Source organism: Myotis daubentonii, chromosome 19, assembly GCF_963259705.1.
Source record: "Myotis daubentonii chromosome 19, mMyoDau2.1, whole genome shotgun sequence".
Classification (NCBI taxonomy): domain Eukaryota; kingdom Metazoa; phylum Chordata; class Mammalia; order Chiroptera; family Vespertilionidae; genus Myotis; species Myotis daubentonii.
In genome coordinates, this window is record NC_081858.1 from 29319654 (window position 1) to 29341410 (window position 21757).

Sequence of the window (21757 nt, forward strand, 5' to 3'; positions counted from 1 at the left end):
GTGCCGATAAAACTTTATTTATAAAAACAGGCGAGGGGCTCTGGGTCCTCATTGGCTGACCCCTGCCTTAGAGTGACAAGGGTCGGCGCCCGGCCCGGGCGGGGGGCGGGGGGGGACGGGCAACGCCGGGACAGGGACCCGCCCCTGGACGCTGGCCAGCTCCGACCCGGTGGACGCGACGCAGGCCTGTGTCCTCTAATTCGCTGTCCATTGGGTTGAAGCCGTCCGTCTGGGACCCTGCAGCTGGCCTCAGTCTCCCCTCTCAGCTCTGCTCGCTCTCGGGCCCGGCGGGGTGGGCACAGGAGGGTGGGCACGGCAGCGAGGCCAGCCCGCCGCGTCTGCGTTCACGGACGGACAGCTCTGCGGGGTGTGTACAGGGCGGTGCATGCAGAGGGTGGCCGTCCAGGCGGCTGGACAGGAAAACCGTGGAAAAGGCACGTGGTTTGGAGCCCGAGCGGCTGTCGGCGCTGCGCTTGGGCCCCGCAGGGGGCCCCTCGCTCTCCCGGGGACAGGACCCGCCACCCCCGGCGGCCCAGGTGAGGTCCCAGCCCGAGCTGGCGTGGGCACAGCCGGGTCCGCCGGGCTCCGCTCGGGGTCGGCGGGAAGGCCAGGCTCCTCCCCAGGCCTCCAGGCCTGCGTGGGGGGCGGGAGGCCGGGCCGGTCAGTGCCGGCCCTGCTTGACCCAGTTCCGGATGGCCCACTTCTGCCCCGAGCACCGCTGCATCACCAGCCGCAGCCCGAAGTTGGCGTCCTTGGACATCTCCACCTCCAGGCAGCGGCCCGTGTCCCGGCTCACGATGGGGCCGCTCTGCGAGGCGGGGAAACCGAGTCAGCACGGGCGCCGGGGCCGGCGGGCAAGCGTCCAGGAGTGAGGGATGCAAGCCCCTCGTGCTCACAGCCCCCTGGGACTCGGGGCCCCGCTGCCCCCACATTCCTCTGCCCTCACACAACCACCCCCCGTCAGCGGGGTCTCCCCGCCCGCTGACCTGGGTGAAGTCCCACAGCCGCTGCGCTGGGCGGGCCACGTCCTCGCACTTCTTCAGCGCAGGCATGCGGGCCCTGCCGTCGTCCACCAGGCACTTGGAGTCGGGCAGGAAGGCGGTGGAGCCCAGGGGGCCCAGCTGCAGCAGGCCCTCCGTGCTGTAGCGCACGAGCTAGGTGGGGGGGCGGGAAAGTGGGGTGACCCTGGGCTGGAAGGACCCTGGAGGGAGCAGGGAGGGCATCACCTCCCGGGGCCGGCCCATCACCACAGGGGAGGCCACCCAGAGACAGCCTTGCTCCCAGCCTGTCCTGTTCCTTCCGTGGCTGGCTGTGCACCCATAAAACTTTATTTATAAAAGCAGGCGAGGGGCTGTGGGACAGCCTCAGTCTCCTTCCCTGGAACTTTGCTAGGGACCCCACACGCACCCCCAGGCACCTGACCTCCCCGCCCCGCCTCCCTCCTGCGGTTGGGGCAGCCCCGCCCCTACCTGGGACGACATCCCGTGGCAGGGGTAGAGGATCGCTCGGTCATCGTCCTCCGCTCCCTGGTCCAAGCAGTAGCCGCTGGCCTTGCTGTTTCTCACCTACAACCAGAAACCGAAGGAGAAACCCATGGCCGAGGGGAGGGTCGAGGGGCTCCACCCACCCTGGCCCCTGATGGGGGCAGCGGGCAGGCAGGAGGCTGACACACCCAGGGGTGCTGAGACCCACCAGCGGAGGGGTCTGCTCTGGGCAGGTGATGGGGGGGGGTGGAGGAGGAAACTGAGGGGTGGGGAGGAGAAGTGGGGGTGTCCAGCCGGGCTTGCTGGGGACAGACTGGCAGGATCCTCACTGGGGGAGACAGACAGACAGACAGACGTGCCTCCCAGCTAAGCGTGGACACCCGGACACTGGCGCACAGGGATATCTATGAACATTCGCAGGGGCGGGGGGGGGGGGGGAAGGGGGAGACGGCCAACGGGCACTGGAGTGTCAGGACGTGGGAAGGTCGGTGGGGCTTGGACACGGCCCAGGTGGGAAGCCTGTCTGACCAGGGCCACCGGGTGGAGGCGGTACCTCTCCGTACGTGAGGGTGTTGTTGTAGGTCCTCATCTCGGGGTACACGTTCTCCAGGTACCACTTGAAGCTCCGGCATTTCAGCCTCTGGCGCAGGGCCAGCCTCTCGGATACGTCCCCGAAGTCCACCCCTGGGTTCTGCGAGGCGGGAAGGGGTGAGTGAGGGTCCTCATGGGTGACCCAGGCCTGACCCAGGCCCCCACTGTGAGGGGGAGCTCCAGGAACTGGGGCCCTCCCAGAGCGGCTGTCCCCGATGGGAGCGCCGTGTCCCAGCCGCCGGCTTACCGTCATGGGGATGTTCCAGGCCATGTACACGTGGGACTTGAAGCCGTCCATCCACACCTCGGCCGCCCGCAGGGCGTTGCGCTTGGCGTAGTAGTCGATGTCCTTGTTGTAGGGCTTCCTGGTGCGCTCGATGTGCGCCACGCGGGAGCAGGGCAGCACCTCCATGCTACCTCCGCACTGCCACACCTGCGGGACAGCCCGCTGGAGGCCCGCTCTCCCAGCCCTGCCCGAGCCCTTCACAGCCCCGCCCACAGCCCCTCTCAAGCCCCGCCCACGGCCCTTCACAGCCCCGCCCGCAGGCCCTCGCAAGCCCCGCCCACGGCCTTTCTCACGCCCCGCCCATGGCCCTTCCCAGCCCCGCCCACAGCCCCTCTCAAGCCCCGCCCACGGCCCTTCTCAAGCCCCGCCCACAGCTCCCCAAAGCCCCGCCCACCACACTTTCTGCCCCGCCCCAGCCCTTCTCAAGCCCCACCCATGGCCCTTCACAGCCCCGCCCCCAGTCCTTCTCAAGCCCCGCCCACAGCCCCCACCCACAGCCCTTCTCAAGCCCCGCCCATGGTCCTTCACAGCCCCGCCCACAGCCCTTCCCAGCCACGCCCAGTCTTTCCCAGCACTCCCTACCCCGCCCCCAGCCACGCCCCCGCCACGCCCCTAGCCCTTCCTTAGCCCTTCCCCAGCTCCACCGCTGCTCACAGGCCCCAGGACACACCTGCCCTGGGGGCACCTGGAAGCCTGGCACCTGTGTGCTTGTCCCAGGACGATGGCCAAAGAGAAGCCTCAGCCTTGGGTTCAGTCCACCGAAGCCTGGACAAGGCTGCCCTTGGGCATTTGCTATCAAATTGCACGTCTCTTGCCCGTGACAGGATACAAACAGAGGGAGCCTCCATGGGGGGGACAGGCTCCAAATGCAAGTCTCCGTGGGTGTTCGGGAGATGCGTGTACACCACGGGCTTTCCCACAAGACACTCAAGTGGACAGACACTGCCCTCCCTCGAGTGGCCACTACTGCTCCCCTCGGGAGGCCCGATCCCCCTGCTCAGGTAGAGAGGAGGCTGGGCGGGTGAGGGGCTCGCCCTGTGGGCCAGCCTTGCCGCCTGGGCTGAGGCCCTGGATGCACCCTCACCTCACCTGGCAGACCGACCATTTGAGAGTAGAAGCAGACTAGAAGGGGACATCAGTCCACTCCCGCCCGCCCCGCTGCCCTACTGTGCACGGAGAAAGGTCTAGGACCCGGCAGAGGCACCCATGCACCCACCCCTCTGCTGTCTGAATGCAGGGCCCCTCTTCCCAAGTAGGGACTCCCTAGGTGGGCACCCCTCCCTGCTCCCTCCCTGGGTATCAACACTGTTCTTTGCTTTCGAGAGACAGGCCCCTATGAATCCACGCAGGAGGGGGAGGAGCCCCAGCCCCAGATGTTCTCTCGCTAACATGGTCCCTCAAAGGGCCGGTTGGAAGGGCAGCAATTGCCCTCGGTGGTGGGGGCGTGCTTCCTGCAACCCCTGGGGGAGCAGGGAGTCTGAACGTGTTGAAACAGAGACGCAAAGGGTTTCCCGTTCCCCAGCCCCACCGGCTCTCCTAACCGGGACGCTCAGCGCTTGGTTTCGTCTTGACCTTTATTAACCCGACCGACGGGATGGATTCATTTTCTCCTAATTGGCTCTAGGACTCTCCTCATTAGGAGACGAGCAGTTGGCATTTCTACAATCAGAGAAGTGACATTGGCCCCGAGACCACAGAATTACTCCTCTAATTAGGTTGCATCGATCAGAAGGGCCGTGTGGGCGCCCATGTTAACGACGGATCAGAGGCAGCGGCGGCAGCGTGGAGGCCCCTGTGCACGGGAGCAGGTCCCGGAAAGGCAGGAGGAAGAGTCCGCAGAAGCGAGGGGAGGCCTGGCTGCACCCTTCCCGACACCAGCTGGGGTGGAGGAGGGAGCCTGGCCGTCAGAGGCATCAGAGAGGCGGGAGGGGGGTGCTCCTGGGACGGGGGAAATGCATGGATCCCCTCTCCAAGCTGCCTGGGAGCACCTGGCCCCAGGTGTCCACAGCCAGTCTCCACCCACTGCCCCTCAGGACAGGGCTGGCCAGTCCCCTTGGCTGGAGTTCAAGGTCAGACAGGCCTTTCGGATATGAGTGAATGCCAGGCTCCCACACTGATGTCAGCATTCCCCAACCTAATCCATATCTACACCTGCACCCGCTCCTGCTCCTGCTCCTGCTCCTGCACCTGCATCACCTCAGTCACCAGACATCTCCAAGGGTCTGAAGAGGGGGCATCTTGCAAAAGACCAGGTGCCGTGACCCTGGCTTGGTCTCCATGTTGCAAAGTGGGGTCTGGGCTGAAGCTGGACAGAGGGAAGTCAGCATCGGGGAGAATCTGTGGGACTCACCTGCCGACTCCACTTCTAACGTATACTTGAGGGCTGGTTCTAAATTTGTGATTTACAACTGGGTCATGTCAGAGATTTAAATACGGCTGCAAACAGCCCTGAAATGTTCCCAAGGACCTGAGATTCGGCAAACGATTACTTTAGCAGACACACGGGGATTGTTTTATGCACTTGGGGGGGATTCCTGCTATGATATCAGGCAATGAAAATGCTTAAAGAGGAAAGAAAACACATTTATAAGCCTCATTTTAAAAGGTTCAAGGGGATTTGACGGCAGGCAGCCATGGAGCTGATTGTTTAATGGCATTTAGTCTGTGCAGCCGCAGTAATCGAACATTAATCAAAGAAAGGGGGAGGTGAGTGTTATTCTATTAGATTTATAGCCATCGTCACGCGATCTCTAGGCTTAACCTCAACGCCTACAGCAAATAGGTTTGAAATGGGCCGCTTCAATACACTGTATATAAATTTTTAAAAACTTGCCTTAAATAATCTTTTCTGTGAATAAAGGCCGCAGGCAAAAATCAAAAAACAACAACAACAACAACGAAAAAAACCCACAGACGAAGCTTCAGAAACAGAACACACAAAACAGGAACCACACACCAGTCAGAGCTCACCCACAGCTCCCCGTGGAGCCCGCGTGGCCCGGGTCCCTGGGGCTTCCTCCAGGGGTATTGACGGAGCAACCCAACCTCCCCGTCACTCCCAGGCACAGCAGGCCCCAGAGGCCCCGGGCAGGCGGCGGCCCCACACCGGCAGCATGAACAGCCCCTGAGGGTCGGTGGGTGGACGGCGGCCCCAGAGGACTTCAGGCCATGGCCCTCCCGCCACCCCGAGTCACACCCCATTTGGCACAGAGCAGGAGGGCGCTGTGGGCCTCGTGCCCTCGCTGGGTCAAGGGTGGAGTCAGAGGGGCCGGCGGAGGTGCCCCGTGCCGGGCGAGGTGCCATCCTGTGGGCCCAGCACCTCCGGCCCCGGAACCAAGCTGCCCCCATGCCCCCCACCCAGGGGGACTCGGGTGCCCACATTCCCATCTGCACCCCGACCTTCCACATCTGAAGAAGACGAACACACAAACAGCTCGAGGACTGGTCAAACGCCCGGGGCCAAGGGACAAGCTTCTAGAATTCCCAGCCGTCCTCACTGCCCAGCCCTGAGCGGACGCAGCAAGAATGAATGGCTCGCCCTGCTGGTGTGGCTCAGTGGTTGAGCGTCAACCTATGAACCAGGAGGTCCCGGTTCGATTCCCGTCAGGGCACATGCCCAGATTGTGGGTCAAGTAGGAGGCAGCTGATCCATGATTCTCTCTCATCATTGATGTTTATATCTCTCTCTCCCTCTGAAAAAAAATATACATGAGTAAATGGCTCAAATGATTAAAATGAACCTAAATGTGCAATCTTTTGTTATTACGCCACCCTCCTCGTCCCAATGCCATCGAGTTTGTACGTGGACTCTCAGTGGGGGCCCCGTGTCCCACTGGGGGACACGCAGCCCTCAGGCCCACCCGCCCGACCCCCCAGGCCAGCCCCGCACACCGTCCTCCTCGGTGGTCACTTACCCTCATGCCCAGCTCGATGTTTTCGCCGCCGTACACCTCCATGCCTGGGTCCAGGAGGCCGATGTCCCCGAAATACTCCCGGTCCACCACGAAGGAGCAGCCGATCATGGCGGGGGTCCTGTGGGGGCAGACAGCGGGTGAGGGGCGGGGCCGGGCCAGCGCCCTGCAGCGCCGGCTGGCCCACGTGCTGTCTCCACGCCCTCACACCTCACACCTCACCCCCCTCCCCTGCGCTCCTGGCCTCCCTCAGCCGCCAGGACTGAGGCGGGGCCCCCGCCGGCTGTCTCTGCGTCCCTCCGGGCCTGGTGACCGCCTGGCAGGCCAGTCCAGGGGCTCATTCCAGCCCTGGCATTCCATCCTGGCCCCTCAGAGCGGGGGAGTTAAGAAACCAGGTCCCAGCCCGGCCGGTGCTCAGTGGTTAGAGCCTCGGCTCCACCGGCCCCAGGGGCCCCGGCGGCAGCTCACCGGATGGGCGCGGCCTCGTCGCCGCGGTCCAGCCAGTCCTGGGGCGGGATGATGTACATGCACCACAGCCCCCAGTTGTAGCCGTGGGCGGCACTGGCGTACTGCTGCACCTCGAAGGTGTCGAACTTGATGTTGTCGATGGCGGGCAGCACGATGCGCCGGCGGTCCTCCCGGATCCGGGTCAGGGCGGGCTCGGCCCTGCGGTGAACGAGCCTCAGGAAGGGCCGAGGTGGGGCCACGCACCCCAGCAGGAGCCCGGAGCCAGGCGGCCCCTCGGGGTCTGATGGCCAGCGCGGCGCCCACCCGCTGAGCGCCAACCCCAGGGCCTCCCGCTGGCTCCCTGCCACCCACGCGCCCGCCGGGGGCAGCGACAGCGACGGCCGATGGACACCAAGGCTATCAGACCACGTGGGCCGGCCCGGCGGACATGGCTCCGCGGTTGAGCATCGACCTATGACCCAGGAGGTCAGGGTTCGATTCCCGGTCAGGGCACAGGCCCGGGTTGCGGGCTCCATCCCCAGCGGGGGGTGTGCGGGAGGGAGGCAGCCGATCCGTGATTCTCATCCTGGATGTTTCTCTCTCTCCCCCTCTCCCTTTCTCTCTGTGAGATCCATAACAATGTATTTATCATTGTTTTTAAAGTTGCATTTGGAGGTGGCAGACTCGTGGCTCCGAAACGCCCTTACCAGCCGGTGCTGAACTCCACGTGGGCGTCAAAGAAGCCGACGACCGGGGCTGTGGCCGCCTTCCAGCCCTGCAGCCGCGCCCGGATCAGGCCCTCGCGCCGGCTGTTGCGAACGACCTTCACCAGCCCCGGGTACCTCTTGTTGACGTACTGGTCCAGGCTGAACTTGAGCTCCGCTGTAGGGGGCGGGGGGGGGGACACAGAGGCGCCTCAGCGCCCGACACCCGGAGGGGCCCGAGGTCCACGTGGACAGGTCGGGCGCCGAGTGCCCCCATCCACGTCCCATCCACGTCCCATCCACGTGCGCGGGGGCCTGCGGAGCTGGACGTGCGTCGCGGTGCTGGAGACCCACCCCCGAGACAGACCCGCCCAGGAAGCTGGGCTTCCCTGGCAGAGACGGAACAAGACACGAAGGAGACTGGTCGGGGCCGGTGTTGTGAAGATGGGAGGACACGGGGTGAGCTATTCAGCCGTGAGAGGAAATGACGCCCGTGAATGTGGTCCTTCCGGACAATGGAATATTATTCAGCCTTTAAAAAAGGAGGGAGCTGGCCCGGCCAGTGTGGATCAGTGGTTGGAGCTCTGGCCTGTACACCAAAGGGTTGAGGGTTTTAGTCCTGGTCAAGGGCAGGTAGCTGGATTGCAGGTTCAATTCCCAGCCCTGATGAGGACTCCCGCAGGAGGCAACCAATTGATGTGTCTCTCTCACATCGATGTTTCTCTCTCTCTCTCCCTCCCTCCCTCCCTTCCACTCTCTCTAAAAAACCAATGGAGCCCTAGCTGGTTTGGCTCAGTGGATAGAGTGTCAGCCTGCGGACTGAAGGGTCCTGGGTTCGATTCCAGTCAAGGGCACATGCCTGGGTTGCAGGCTCGATCCCCAGTGGGGGACGTGCAGGAGGCAGCCGATCCATGGTTCTCTCTCATCATTGATGTTTCAATCTCTCACTTCCTCTCTCTGAAATCAATAAAGATATATCTGCAAAACATAAAAAAAAATCAATGGGAAAATATCCTCGGGCAAGAATTAACACAAAGAAGGACATTCCGACACCGGTGAGGGTGGACGGGCCTTGAGGACACTGCTCAGTGAAACCATCCGGACACAGAAGGACGTGCGTGAGGGACCCGGAGGTCAGGCTCACGACAGGACGTGGGTGGTGGTCCCCAGGGGCTGGGGGGCGTGTCTCATGGGGACAGGGCCTCGGGTTGGGACGACGGGAAGTTCTGGAGGTGACGTTGGCGACGGCTGCCCGGTCTGCACCCCAACTCCAGGCTCCGCCCGGGACGCCCCCCCCCCCCCGGGGCCACGGCCGCCCGCTCACCGTTGTCGCTGTTGTCGTCCACCAGGATGACCTCCTTGAGCAGCGGGGAGGGCGTGTGGTTGACCACGCTGTGCACCGAGCGCAGGAGGACGGACAGCGCCTCGTTGACGAAGATGAACACCACCGAGAGCTGGGGCAGGTCGTCCGCGTAGCTCATCTGCCTGCACCTGCCGGGCCCCGGGCGGGGGGCGGGGGGGGGACAGTGTCAGGGCCGGGCTGGGGGACGGACAGGCAGGGAGGCGGGAGCCTGCTGCCCCCGCGAGGGCCAGCTCGGCCGTGCCCCGTCCCACCGCCAGCGACAGAGGGTGAGGGTTAACAAAGAACAGAACAGCCCAGCTGGCCTGGCTCAGTGGTGGAGCGACGACCTATGAACCAGGAGGTCAGGGTTCAATTCCCGGTCAGGGCACAGGCCTGGGTTGTGGGCTCGATCCTCAGTGTGGGGCGTGCAGGAGGCAGCTGATCCATGACTCTCTCTCATCATGGATGTTTTTCTCTCTCTCCCTCTCCCCACCTCCCTTCCTCTTGAAATCAATAAAAACATTATTTAAAAATTACTGGGAAAAATATCCTCCGGAGAGGATTAATTAAAAACCCAACGTGGTTTAAATGCACGGACTGTGACGTCATCTGCTAGCATCGTGGTAACCAGAACCTGCCCTTCCCAAGTCTGGCTGATTTGGGACGCGTGGCCCGGCCCAGCGCTGGGCACACAGTGCTGTCCCCACACGGCGGGGGGGGGGGGGGGCAGGTGCCTCAGGGCCCACCCGGGGAGGACGGCTGGGCTCCGGCCACAGGGGGGCCCGGCTCAGACCTCACATCCACCGGGAGCCAGAGAGGCGGGGCCTCCCGACCCGGGCGTCTGAGGATTTATGGGTCGCAGAGCAGAGGCAGCGGCAGCCACTCCTGAGGTCCCGGGCGGCCGCGAGGGAGGCGGAGCCGGGCTGGCCTCGCGGGGACACGGGGCCGCGGCCGACACTGATGGAGATTGATGGGGCGCCCTCTGTGCCTCCGGAGACATAAAGCTCCGGGGAGAGGATGGCGGGCGGCGTGCCTCCCAGGGAGCGTGAGCCCTGCCCGGTGAACCGTGCGCACGTCCGTCTCCTGCCCAGGCCCCGGGTCTGGGCTCAGCGCAGCCAGGGAGCTGCGTCACGTCGAGACCTTGAGGAGGCTTCTGGGAACAGCTGGGGAGGGTTCGCTGAAGCGTCACCCGAGACGGTTCTGCCCCTGACATCCTGGAGGCCTTCCTGGTGGCGGCATCTGCCCGCGGGTGACACTGTCCCGCCCGCCCAGGGGCACCGATGTGAGTGGGGCCACACTGACACCAGCCTTCCAGCTGGCGGGGCAACCGCCGGGCCCGGGGCAGGAGCCTGGGGGGCGTGGAGAGCCCCTCAGAACTGTCCTTCTGAGACGGAGTCCGCCCGTCCGTCTGTCCCCTCGGCCTCCCGTTAGCCTCTGACCCTGCAGCAGGATGGGCCACCGCTCCCGGCCAGCGTGGCTCAGTGGTGAGCGTTGACCTATGAACCAGGAGGTCAGGGTTCGATTCCCGGTCAGGGCACAGGCCCGGGTTGTGGGCTCGATCCCCAGTGGGGGGCGTGCAGGAGGCAGCCGGCCCATGATCCTCTCTCATCATGGATGTTTCTATCTCCCTCTCTCCCTCTCCCTTCCTCTCTGACATCAATAAAAATGTATTTTTAAAAACAGGATGGGCCTGCAGCCTGTTCAGAGGACAGAGCCGGTGGAGGCTGCCGGCCTCGCGACCATCCCTGGGAGACCCTGTTCCCGAGGCCCCTGCCCTCCCCGCACACACCTCCTTCCCAGCCACAGACGGACGGACAGACAGCTTGGGGGCTGGCGGAAGGCGGGGAGTCCCCGTGCGGACGAACTGCCTGTGGGGGGCTTTGGGCAGTCCCTCCCGACGGGGAGTGAGAGAGCAGGTGCCTTTCCCCACAGAACAAGCCACACAACACGCTCGCTTCCGTGTGGACACAGTCTCCCTGCTCATCGTCACAGACACCCACCCCCTCGCCTCGCGGGCCCTGCGGGCGGGACGGGCACCGGGACGCCTCCTGCTCACCGCCCACTCGGTCAGCACCTGCTGGGCGCCTCGCTGCTCCCAGCTTCGACGTTAACACGCACGCAGACCTCGGGACGCGGGGCGGAGGGGACCGTAAGCGCTGGGATGCAGGGCGGGGCCCGGTTACGATCCTGTTTCACGTGGCTTTGGTGGCTTTGCCAGTTCTCCTCTCAGGGTCCCCTGGGCCAGGCTCAGTGGCCTAGATCTATGCCATGTGCTTCGTGGCACATGAAGCCGCCGCTGAACTAGAAAGCTGTCCACCCCCAGAGAGAGGGGCACGAACACGGTGCTAAGGGGAGAGGCGTGCGACGGGGTAGTCCTGGGGCGGGGACACGGGCACAGAACTGCCGTCTCGGGACCAAACACACGGCCTGTGCCACGTGTGGCTTCGTGTTCGTGGCGGCGCCGTGAGTGCCTGCGGTGGCCCAGCCTGGCTTTCTCAGACCGACACACGTCCGCGTCAAAGGGACCCAGCAGCCAGTCCTGTCTCTGGGCCGCGAATCGGACGCCACCCCCGGCCGCAAGCACAGAAACCAGGAGGGAAGGTCCCCGAGGGGGAGGGACAGGGTCCGTGTGATAGGCTGCGTCTGGAGCCCACGGCAGGCAGGGAGGACGGGAGGAGGGGGAGGGGAGGAGGGGGAGGGGAGGAGGGGGAGAGGAGGAGGGGGAGGGGAGGAGGGGGAGGGGAGGAGGAAGAGGGGAGGAGGGGGAGGGGAGGAGGGGGAGGGGAGGAGGGGGAGAGGAGGAGGGGGAGGGGAGGAGGGGGAGGGGAGGAGGAAGAGGGGAGGAGGGGGAGGGGAGGAGGGGGAGGGGAGGAGGAAGAGGGGAGGAGGGGGAGGGGAGGAGGGGGAGAGGAGGAGGGGGAGGGGAGGAGGGGGAGGGGAGGAGGAAGAGGGGAGGAGGGGGAGGGGAGGAGGGGGAGGTGAGGAGGGGGAGAGGAGGAGGGGGAGGGGAGGAGGGGGAGAGGAGGAGGGGGAGAGGAGGAGGAAGAGGGGAGGAGGAAGAGGGGAGGAGGGGGAGGGGAGGAGGGGGAGGGGAGGAGGGGAAGGGGAGGAGGGGGAGGGGAGGAGGAAGAGGGGAGGAGGGGGAGGGGAGGAGGGGGAGGGGAGGAGGGGGAGGGGAGGAGGAAGAGGGGAGGAGGGGGAGAGGAGGAGGAAGAGGGGAGGAGGGGGAGGGGAGGAGGGGGAGAGGAGGAGGGGGAGGGGAGGAGGGGGAGAGGAGGAGGAAGAGGGGAGGAGGGGGAGGGGAGGAGGGGGAGAGGAGGAGGGGAAGGGGAGGGAGGGGGAGGGGAGGAGGAAGAGGGGAGGAGGGGGAGGGGAGGAGGGGGAGGTGAGGAGGCGGAGGGGAGGGGGGAGGGGAGGAGGGGGAGGGGGAGGGGGAGGGGAGGAGGGGGAGAGGAGGAGGAAGAGGGGAGGAGAGGGAGGGGAGGAGGCGGAGGGGGAGGGGGAGGGGAGGAGGGGGAGAGGAGGAGGAAGAGGGGAGGAGAGGGAGGGGAGGAGAGGGAGGGGAGGAGGGGGAGGGGAGGAGGGGGAGGGGGAGGGGAGGAGGGGGAGAGGAGGAGGAAGAGGGGAGGAGAGGGAGGGGAGGAGAGGGAGGGGAGGAGGGGGAGGGGAGGAGGGGGGAGGGGGAGGGGAAGGGGAGGAGGAAGAGGGGAGGAGGGGGAGGGGGGAGGGGGAGGGGAGGAGGGGGAGGGGAGGAGGGCCCTGTGGGAGGCCGCTGCTCACTTTTTGGGCCTGTAGTCGGGTATGGTCCTGTCCAGGGAGATCCGGTCGCTCAGCTGCGCGTTGTAGCCGAACTCCTCGTAGTTGCCGGCCGCCTCCTGGCTGTCGTCCCGCAGCGTGGCCGCCGCTCCGCCCTGGCCCAGGCCCCCCGGGCCCTCCACCAGACCCATGGGCTTGGCGAGGCCTGGAGGGGAGCAGAAAAGAGGGGTCAGGCAGGTTCCGGGACGGACGGACGGACGGACGGACGAGGCGGGAAAGGCAAAACCGTGGATCAGTAAAAAGATCCACGGTGGCGCCCTAACCGGTTTGGAGAGAGCGGCGGCCTGCAGACTGAAGGGTCCTGGGTTCGATTCTGGTCCGGGCACATGCCCAGGTTGAGGGCTCGATCCCCAACAGGGGCATGCAGGAGGCAGCGATCCATGATTCTCTCTCCTCACTGATGTCTCTCTCTCTCCCTCTCCCTTCCTCTCTGAAGTCAATATCTATATATAAAAGCCCAGCGACCAAACAGGGCAATGACGGAACGACCAGGACGACCGGTGGCCATGGCGCGCATTGCGGCAGCCAACCAGCCTGACCCGGGTCCTAATCGTCCCCCCGCCCCCCGTTCCCGGCGGCCCCATGCCAGATCGGCTCCTAACACTGCGATTGGGGGTGGGTCTGGCTGGCCAACCGCCCACTGCCTCTCCCCCCGCTCCACCAGCCTGGCCCTATGGACCCCCTTGGGCCCGGCTGACAGACCCCATTCATGCATGACTTTGTGCACTGGGCCTCTAGTAAATATATAAAAAAAGGAAAAAACAACCCAGAAAGCTGCCCACAGTCACCGTGTCCCCTGCCCCCTGGCCCGCCGGCCCTGCTCCAGGGGCACTGCTTCTTCTGGTCCGAGTCCCTTCTGTGCTGCCCCCCCAAATCCGCACGTGACAGGCCTGGATCGAGCCTGCAACCCGGGCCTGTGCCCTGACCAGGAATCGAACCGTGACCTCCTGGTTCATAGGTCGGCACTCAGCCACGGAGCCACGCCGGCCGGGCTAGACCAGCAAGGACTTCGGCGAACCGACTGCTGTGACCACTGGGTGGTGGAAAGAAGGCTGCTCCCCAGTGAAGCATCTCTGGACACACCTGGCTTTGTGAGGGACGGGCTACCCTGTGCACCTCATCCCACCCAGACAGGAAAAGGGGGTCCCCTGTCCCCAGCCGCCCCATCGCCAGCCCCGGTTTGGGGGCCCTAGGGGACCCGCATTCATGCCCAGGTGGGGCCGCTCTCAGGAACGTGAGCCTCAGCGGGCACCCAGGAGGCTTCCTCAGGGGCAGGAACCCCGTGATGCCCGCACCCCCCCACCCCCATCCCCCACCCCCGCCCGGAGCCAGAGCCCAGAGCCCCCCCAGAGCCCGGAGCCCGAGGGCACGCCTGCGGGGACGCGCTGCTGTCAGAGGCAGGGAGTGACTGGAGAGCGAAGCAGCTTCTGTTAACGAGTCAGGCGGAAGGCGATCTCCCTTTGTCCGAGCTCATCATCGTTGTCAGTGGACGAGGTCGGGCACCTCTGCGGAGGCCGCCGGCCGCCCACAGTGATTCCGCGTTCGCGGAGGAATTGTCTGAAGTCCGTGACCCGAGGGACCTAATGACAGGCGCTAAGTGGGAGGCATGGGGGCCGGGAGACGCCGCACGGAGGGTGTGGGCCACGCAGGAGCCTGGACTCAGAGCGGTGAGGTCTGCGTCCGCTTCCCAGGCCCCGTCTCTTGTGCCCTGAGAAAAGCGAGGTGGGGGTTCATGATCCACCGAGACTGTCACCCGCACATACGAGGGGTGGGGGGGCTGTAGGGAGTGGTGGGGCCTGTGGCTCAGGAGCCCCCCCCCTCCGTGTGGCCTCGGGTCCAAAGACGCCAGATCTTCTAGACTTTCTTGTTTAAAAATATGTATTTGTATTGATTTCAGAGAGGAAGGGAGAGGGAGAGGGAGAGATAGAAACATCCATGATGAGAGAGAATCACGGACCGGCTGCCTCCTGCACGCCCCCCACTGGGGACGGAGCCTGCAACCCGGGCCTGGGCCCCGACCTGGAATCGAACCCTGACCTCCTGGGAGCCACGCCGGCCGGGCACTGGGGGGAGGGGGGACGGGGGAGGTCCGGATGGGGAGGGGGGAGGTCCGGAGGGTGCCTGGCAGCATCTGGATCTCATGTTCCACGAGAAAAACAAAGCCCAACACAGGGGGCCCCCTTAGCCAGGGTTTGTCAGGGACCCTGAATTCCCACTCAGAGGAGCAAGGGGTGGGTGTTAGGGAGGCTGCCCTCCCGGCCAGAGACCCCACCCGGGGACTCTCTGGCCCTGCCCGGCCGCGCCCTGCTCCCGGGAGCCCTGTGGGCAGCCTCTGCCCCCTCCCGACCCCGAAGTGTCCTCTCCCGCGTGGCCGGCCTCTCCTCCCAGGCCGCCTGGCTGTGTGGGAGGCTGTGATTTCTCAACTTGGAAGGAGTGTGGTTTCCAAGCTCCCAGCTTCCCTCTGAGTCACTGAGTCCCATCTGTCACCGGCGCGTAAGCCAGTCTTCCCGGAGAGGAAACAGCCGCTGCAGAGGCTGCCGGTCACACGCTTTTCTGCGAGGAGGGGGAGGCGCGCCCGCTAGCGGCATCAGGCGGCTGTGAGATACGGCCTGGCTCAGGATTCGGGGTCCGGGCACCCCTGGGGAGACGTGACGGCCTCTGGCAGCCCACAGGAGGGGCCACCTGGCCAGGAATGACCAGGCCCAAAGGAGGAAAAATGGGAACCGAGCCGATGACTGGGTCCCTGGGAGAGGGAGGGGGGGTCTAAATACTGCAAACCGGGCCGGCTGGCGTGGTTGAGACCGACCTATGAACCAGGAGGTCACGGTTCGATTCCCGGTCAGGGCACATACCCAGGTTGTGGGCTCCATATCGGATTAGCTGTTAACCGGTTAAACATGTGGATTTTTTAATCAAAGAAAACACGATAATTTCAAGAGAAATATCAGAAGTGCTTTATTCCAAGTCATGTCCATCGCTGGCTACACATCCCCCATCTTTCAGGTGATTGGTGGAGACCGTCCCCATAGAACTTTCCTTGTTTTGAGGCCGACCATTCAGAGACCCAGTTTCCCACGTCTTCATACGTGTTGAAGTGCTGCTCAGAAAGCGCGTGCGCCGTCGATGGGAACAGGTGGTCATCGGAAGGAGCAGGGCTGGTGCATACGGCGGGCGGGCTAATACTTCCCAGGCAAGATCTTTTCACGCGTCTTTCACTGGTTTTGAAGTGTGTGATGGTGCCTCATCACGAAGCAAAATTACTTTGCAGTGTCTTCTGGCCCATTGTGGCCGTTTCACGATCAAAGCGTGGTTCAAATTGATTATCTGTTGTCGGTAGCGATCAGTACTAACGGTTTCACCTGGTGTTAGAAGCTCCTGATACACCACACCTTCCCGATCCCACCAAACACAGAGCAGTGTCTTCTCTCCGAAGCGATTTGGCCTTGCAGTCGATGTGGATGGTTGACCTGGATCAACCCGTGATTTTGTGCGTTTGGGATTCTCAAAATAAATCCACTTTTCATCGCCAGTCACAACTCGATGACAAAAAGACTTTCTTTCATGCCGTGGAAGCACCATTTTACTGATGGCTTTTCGGTTTGCCATTTGCCTTTCGTCCAGTTGGTGTGGCACCCATTTTCCTTCCTTTAACATCTTTCCCATTGCTTGTAAACGGTCGGAAATGGTTTGCTGAGCAACGTTTAATCTTTCTGCGAGTTGTTTCTGAGTTGGACACGCATCTCCACCCAATAATGCTTGTCATTGTTGGTCTTCCATCTTTTTCGGTTGACCTGGACGTTCCTTGTCTTTCCCACCGAAATCCTCACTTTTAAAGCGTTTAAACCAGCGTTCACAAGTGTCTTGAGACGGAGCATGTTCCCCATAAGCTTCCTGAAGTATAGGATCACTTTCAGCAGCACTTTTCTTCAAAATAAAGTAATGAATTAAAACTCTCCGCAAATGCTCTTTTTTTGGGCACAAATTTCGACATTTTTAAGTGTAAAAATATCTATAACACCTTCAGCAAATTTGACATAGGAAGTTCTGAAGCTTGTTGTCAATACAACAAAATAGCATACTTATCAAATCACATATATATCAACATATATGTAACCCCATCTATTGAAAAATATCCACATTATTAACTGGTTAATGATTAATCCGCATTATCAACCAGTTGATGGTTAATCCGCATTAGTAACTGGTTGATGGTTAATCCGCATTAGTAACCGGGTGATGGTTAATGTGCATTAGTAACCGGTTGATGGTTAATCTGCATTAGTAACCAGGTGATGGTTAATCCGCATTAGTAACCGGTTGATGGTTAATCTGCATTAGTAACCGGGTGATGGTTAATCCGCATTAGTAACTGGGTGATGGTTAATCCGCATTAGTAACCGGTCCACTTAGTAAAGACAGGAGACTCGCTGCCTGGGCCTTTGAAGATCACCTCGCTCCCTCCCAGCCACAGCTGGATCCACTCTCTCTCGAAAACAGCAGCTAATTTCATTACCGACAGGACTTTTAAGGTTCCCCCGGGGCCCAAATGGATAACATATTGTCGATGGCGGGGAGACGGACGGCCCTCGGAAACAATGGAGTCATGAATATCTCGCAGGGCCCGCGATACCTGTAAAATATTTTCTCACCGAGACTAATAGAGCGTTTGATAAATCCCCTCCATAATCCTCGCGTCCAACGAAGATGAATACGGATGGGCGGGGGGGATAAGGGATGGAAATGTCGGGCAGATGACTTCCTGGCTCTGCCTGCACCAGCGAGGGAAGAGAGGGGCGGGGAGGGTGTGGACTGCTCCTCCCAACGCCGGGGCCCACCTGCCCCAGGTTCAGGACTCCTTATTGCTGGGGGTGGGGGTGGGGGGACGTCCGGGCATCCTGCCGCCTTGGCAGCCACACGGCTCCAAGGGACCCTGCCCCAGAGGGTCAGATGGTCAGGCCCGGCTCCCCACGCCCACCCAGGTCTGACTGGGGAGGACTCTGTGCCTTCGGCTCAGGTCTCTGCTCAGATCCCTACAGCAGCCCGGCCGGCGTGGCTCAGGGGTTGAGCATTGACCTATGAACCAGGAGGTCAAGGTTCGATTCCTGGTCAGGGCACAGGACCAGGTTGTGGGCTCCATCCCCAGTCAGGGGCGTGCAGGAGGCAGCCAAGCCATGATGCTCTCTCCTCATTGATGTTTCTCTCCCTCTCCCTTCCTCTCTGAAGTCAATAAAAATATATTTAAACATAAAGAAATAAAATAAAACGGAGCAGGCTGTCTGTCCTCTTGTCCTTCCGCATCCTTCCCACGGGGCTCAGCCTGTTCTCACGTGGCTTCTTGTGATCCACCATCAGCCCCACTCCTGCACTGCCCCCTCGTAGGGACCGCCTGGGGTGCGTGTGGCCTTGGGGCTCCCCTGTCATTTCCAGGAGCAAACGCCGAGTGGCTCCTGGGTGAGACACTGTGCTGAGTACCTGGCCGGCGGGGGGCAAGACAGACTCCCCAAAGAGAGTGAGGGCGGGGGAGACAGACACAGAGAGATACAGAGACAGAGGGACAGAGAGAGGGAGAGGCAGAGACAGACGGAGACAGAGGGACACAGACAGAGATGGGGGACAGGTGGGAAAGCGGGGAGGGGGAGACAGGGACATTGAGGAGGAGGAAGAGATTAGGGGAGGAAGGGAGGGAGGAGAGGAGATGTTTTACAGGAAAAGGAGGGGCAGGAGGAGGGGAGAGAAAGAGGGTGGCGGGGGACGCCAGGGGAGAGGGGAGAGGAGAGAGGCCAGGGGGAGAGGCCAGGGGGAGAGGCCAGGGGGCCTGGGTGACCCTCTGTCCGGAGACACATCCTCTTCGCAGGTCAGAGCTGGGGAGGGGGAAGGTCAAGGGAAGGGCCGGCGTTTTCTGCCACGGAGAGCCTGGCTCTTCTTCTCCCCGTGAAGGACGGGCGCAGCGGGAAGGGCGGGTGCAGGGCCGGCCGGCCTGGTGTTACACAACCGGGAGAGCTGCACCGTCTTTACATAACCCTCCTCTCTCCCAGGAAACACAGCCTCACACCCGGCAGATACCCTCCGAGACGCTGTGGGCTGCCGTGGGGCACACGCCTCCCGGAGATGCCCTGCTGGCGCGGCCGGGGCCGCTGAACCAAACTTCCTCCCCGAGCAGGCAGCAGGCGTCCTGGGCTGAGGAGGGGAGACCAGGAGAGCCGCAGGGCCCTTCAGAACCGCCTGGGGAGCAAGAACAGGCGTCCTGGGGAGGTGGGTGGGCGTGGCGAGAGGGTGCCCGGGCATGAAGGGCTGCTGGGCGGGCTCCTGGCGGGCGAGGCTGCCGACAGAGGCTGAGCCTCCAGGTGTCACCGAGCTCCCGGTTTAGAGGTGCTGCTCAGAGGTGGGCAGAGCGCCCTGAAGGGAACCCCCCCAGGACCCCGCATCAGGCAGGGCCGCCTGCAGACCGGCCCAGGCACGCCTGCAGACCGGCCCAGGCACCTCCCGGCGTGCCTGGTTCTGCTGCTTCCTGAGTGTGGCTGGGCTGCCAGCGCAGAAACCAGAGGGAAAACCCCAAGAGATGAACACAAACTCTCCTCCGCCCTCCAGAACGCGCACAGAGCCGCCTCCGCAGCAGGAACGCGCTCCTCCCGCCAGCGGTGGCCACGGCGCTGACCCCCGAGAGCGACGCTGGCCCTCCGGGGTGACCCACACCTGCTCCCGATGCAACAAGGAGCCCCCGCCAGCAGCAGCTTCCCACGGACAGTCCCCTGGGTCCAGGGCCCACCTGCTCAGTGGACACCTGCCGGGCCCCTGACTCCTGTCCCCGTCTCGGGCTCCCAGCCTCACGCCTGACCCCCAACCCTTTCTGGGGCGAGCGAGCCCCGGGCTTCCCCCAGGACCAGGACGGGCAGCTGAGTGAGCCCTGTGGTCAGCCAGGCCCCTTTCCCCATTTGCATAAAAGAGCGCCAGCCGTGTGGCTCAGGGGCTGAGCGTCGACCTATGATCCAGGAGGTCAGGGTTCGAATCCCAGTCACGGCACAGGCCGGGTTGTGGGCTCCACCCCCAGTGTGGGGCGTGCAGGAGGCAGCCGATCCAGGATTCTCTCTCATCATGGATGTTTCTCTCCCTCTCCCTCTCCCTTCCTCTTTGAAGTTAATAAAAAATATTAAAATAAAAAAGAGGGCCAGGCCAGCCACCTCCGAAGGGCAGTGTCAACCTCCGGTACCCGACCCCTGACCCCTGACCCCTCAGCAGCCAGAGAAGCACAGTATGCCCGCACTCTTGCACCTGGGCACTGCCTGCCCCTCAAGCAGGTCCTACCACCTCTTTTTTTAAACCCTCACCCGAGGACATTGTCCCATCTATTCTTAGAGAGAGTAGGAGACAGAGGGAGAGACCGAGAGAAACATCCAAGTGAGAGAAACACATCGATGGGTTGCCTCCTGCCCGCGCCCAGACCAGGACCCAGGCCAGGGAGGAGCCTGCAACTGAGGTGCGTGCCCTTGACCGGACTCGAACCCGGGACCCTTTGGTCCGCAGGCCGAGGCCCCATCCACTGAGCCACACCGGCCAGGGCAGGTCCTACAGCCCCTTCGGAAGTTCTCTCCAGTGCCCGGTCCCACCAGGGGGGGAGCTGAGTCCCGGAGTATTTGGGGAGGGGCGGTCTCCAGTGTCCACTGGGCAGCGGAGCGGCCAGGGGTCATCAGGCAACGCCTCTGAGATGGGAGCCAGCCAAGAGCCCCCTGCCCGCTCCTGCCTCCCCGATCCCAAAAGTTCCACCCCAGCCCCTGCGGGCCGTCAGCCCCCGGGGTCAGCGCGGGTCAGAGGCCGGGACACGGGGCAGTGACCAGCTCCGGACAGCCCCCCCAGTCCCCGGGGTCAGCGCGGGTCAGTGGCCGGGACCCAGGGCAGTGACCAGCTCCGGACAGCCCCCCCAGTCCCCGGGGTCAGCGGCCGGGACACGGGGCAGTGACCAGCTCCGGACAGTCCCCCCCCAGCCCCCGGGGTCAGCGGCCGGGACACAGGGCAGTGACCAGCTCCGGACAGCCCCCCCAGCCCCCGGGGTCAGCGGCCGGGACCCGGGGCAGTGACCAGCTCCGGACAGTCCCCCCCCCCCAGCCCCCGGACTCACCGTTCAGCTGGTGGTACACCACCTCCTCCAGGTGGTCCAGGCGCCGCAGGATGGCCTCGCGGTCCCCCGGGTCGCCCCGCGCGCCCGCCCTGCCCAGCCGGCTGCGCGCCCGGCGGTCGGCGCCGCGCAGGACCTGGGCCGGCCCCGTGGCGCGGCCCTGCAGGCGGCAGTACGCGGAGAAGAGGACGATGCCCACGAACACCAGGATGTTCACCGTCAGCAAAGTTTTGATCTTCCTGGCCGCCGCCATGGACGCGGCTGCGAGCCGGGGGCTGCCTCCCCCGCGGGGCACCTGCCGGGCCCGGCCGCCCCAGGCTCCGCCCAGCCCCGCGCTTCGGGGACCATGAGCCCCTCCTGGCGGCTCGCCGCGGGGCCACGGAGCTGCGGGACAGGGGGGGGGTCGGGGAGGGGGGCTCAGGCGGGGGCGGGGCCGGGACGGGGGCACGTGCGGGGGCTGCGGGCGGCGGAGGGGGCTGTGGGTTTGGGGCCGAGCTCGGGGGGTGCGAGTGGGGGAGGGGGCCGTGGGTTTGGGGCCGAGCTCGGGGGGTGCGGGCGGGGGGAGGGGGCGGTGGGTTCGGGGCGGGGCGGGGGCTGCGGGCGGGGCTGCGGCGGGAGGAGGGGCTGCGCCCGGAGCTGTCCCTTCAGCACCACCGCGCGCGCCCCGCCGCTGCCGGGGTCCCCGCGCTCAGGGGCTGCCCAGGGCCAGGGGCGCGGGGCGCAGCCGGCATCCTCCGCAGCGGGGCGCGGGCCCGGATCGCGGGGCGGCGGGGCGGGCCCGAGGGCCTGGGAGATGCGGGAGGCGCGGGAGGCGCGGGCCGGCGGGCGCTCGGGCTGGCGTGCGGCTGCTGCCCGCCCCGCAGTCACGGCGCCGGTGCGGAGTGACGCGGCCGCCCAGCCCATCAGCATGCACTCGGCACCCCGCGCCTCCCCCGCGCCCCGCGCCCCGCACCCCCCGGGACTGTCCCACCGACCCACCCAGCCCTCCCCGGGGCGGGGTCCGAGCGCTCCCGGTGCCCCCTCCCTCGCCCCAGGCTTGGGCGGCCGGGCGGGGGCGGACCCGCGC

General features: G+C 64.3%; 1 protein-coding gene across 1 annotated transcript; it reads right to left on the reverse strand.

Moving 5' to 3' along the window:
• Positions 1-533: 533 nt before the first annotated feature.
• Positions 534-21075, reverse strand: GALNT9 (polypeptide N-acetylgalactosaminyltransferase 9). Its single transcript, XM_059675907.1, has 11 exons — positions 20695-21075; positions 12546-12726; positions 8748-8914; positions 7427-7601; positions 6741-6938; positions 6276-6393; positions 2323-2508; positions 2038-2175; positions 1470-1565; positions 987-1154; positions 534-808 (listed from the first exon to the last, which is right to left on the reverse strand). The coding sequence occupies exons 1-11, from the start codon at positions 20942-20944 to the stop codon at positions 662-664; spliced, it is 1824 nt and encodes a 607-aa protein (XP_059531890.1). The 5' UTR covers positions 20945-21075; the 3' UTR covers positions 534-661.
• Between the last annotated feature and the right edge of the window lie 682 nt (positions 21076-21757).

Excerpts from the sequence above, each read along its gene's own strand:
- GALNT9 (XM_059675907.1), bottom strand. The coding sequence starts at position 20,944 with ATGGCGGCGGCCAGGAAGATCAAAACTTTGCTGACGGTGAACATCCTG. Across the intron at positions 6,394-6,740 it reads GACGAGGCCGCGCCCATCCG|GACCCCCGCCATGATCGGCT; the intron begins GTGAGCTGCCGC and ends CTGCCCCCACAG. Across the intron at positions 2,509-6,275 it reads ACATCGAGCTGGGCATGAGG|GTGTGGCAGTGCGGAGGTAG; the intron begins GTAAGTGACCAC and ends GCTGTCCCGCAG.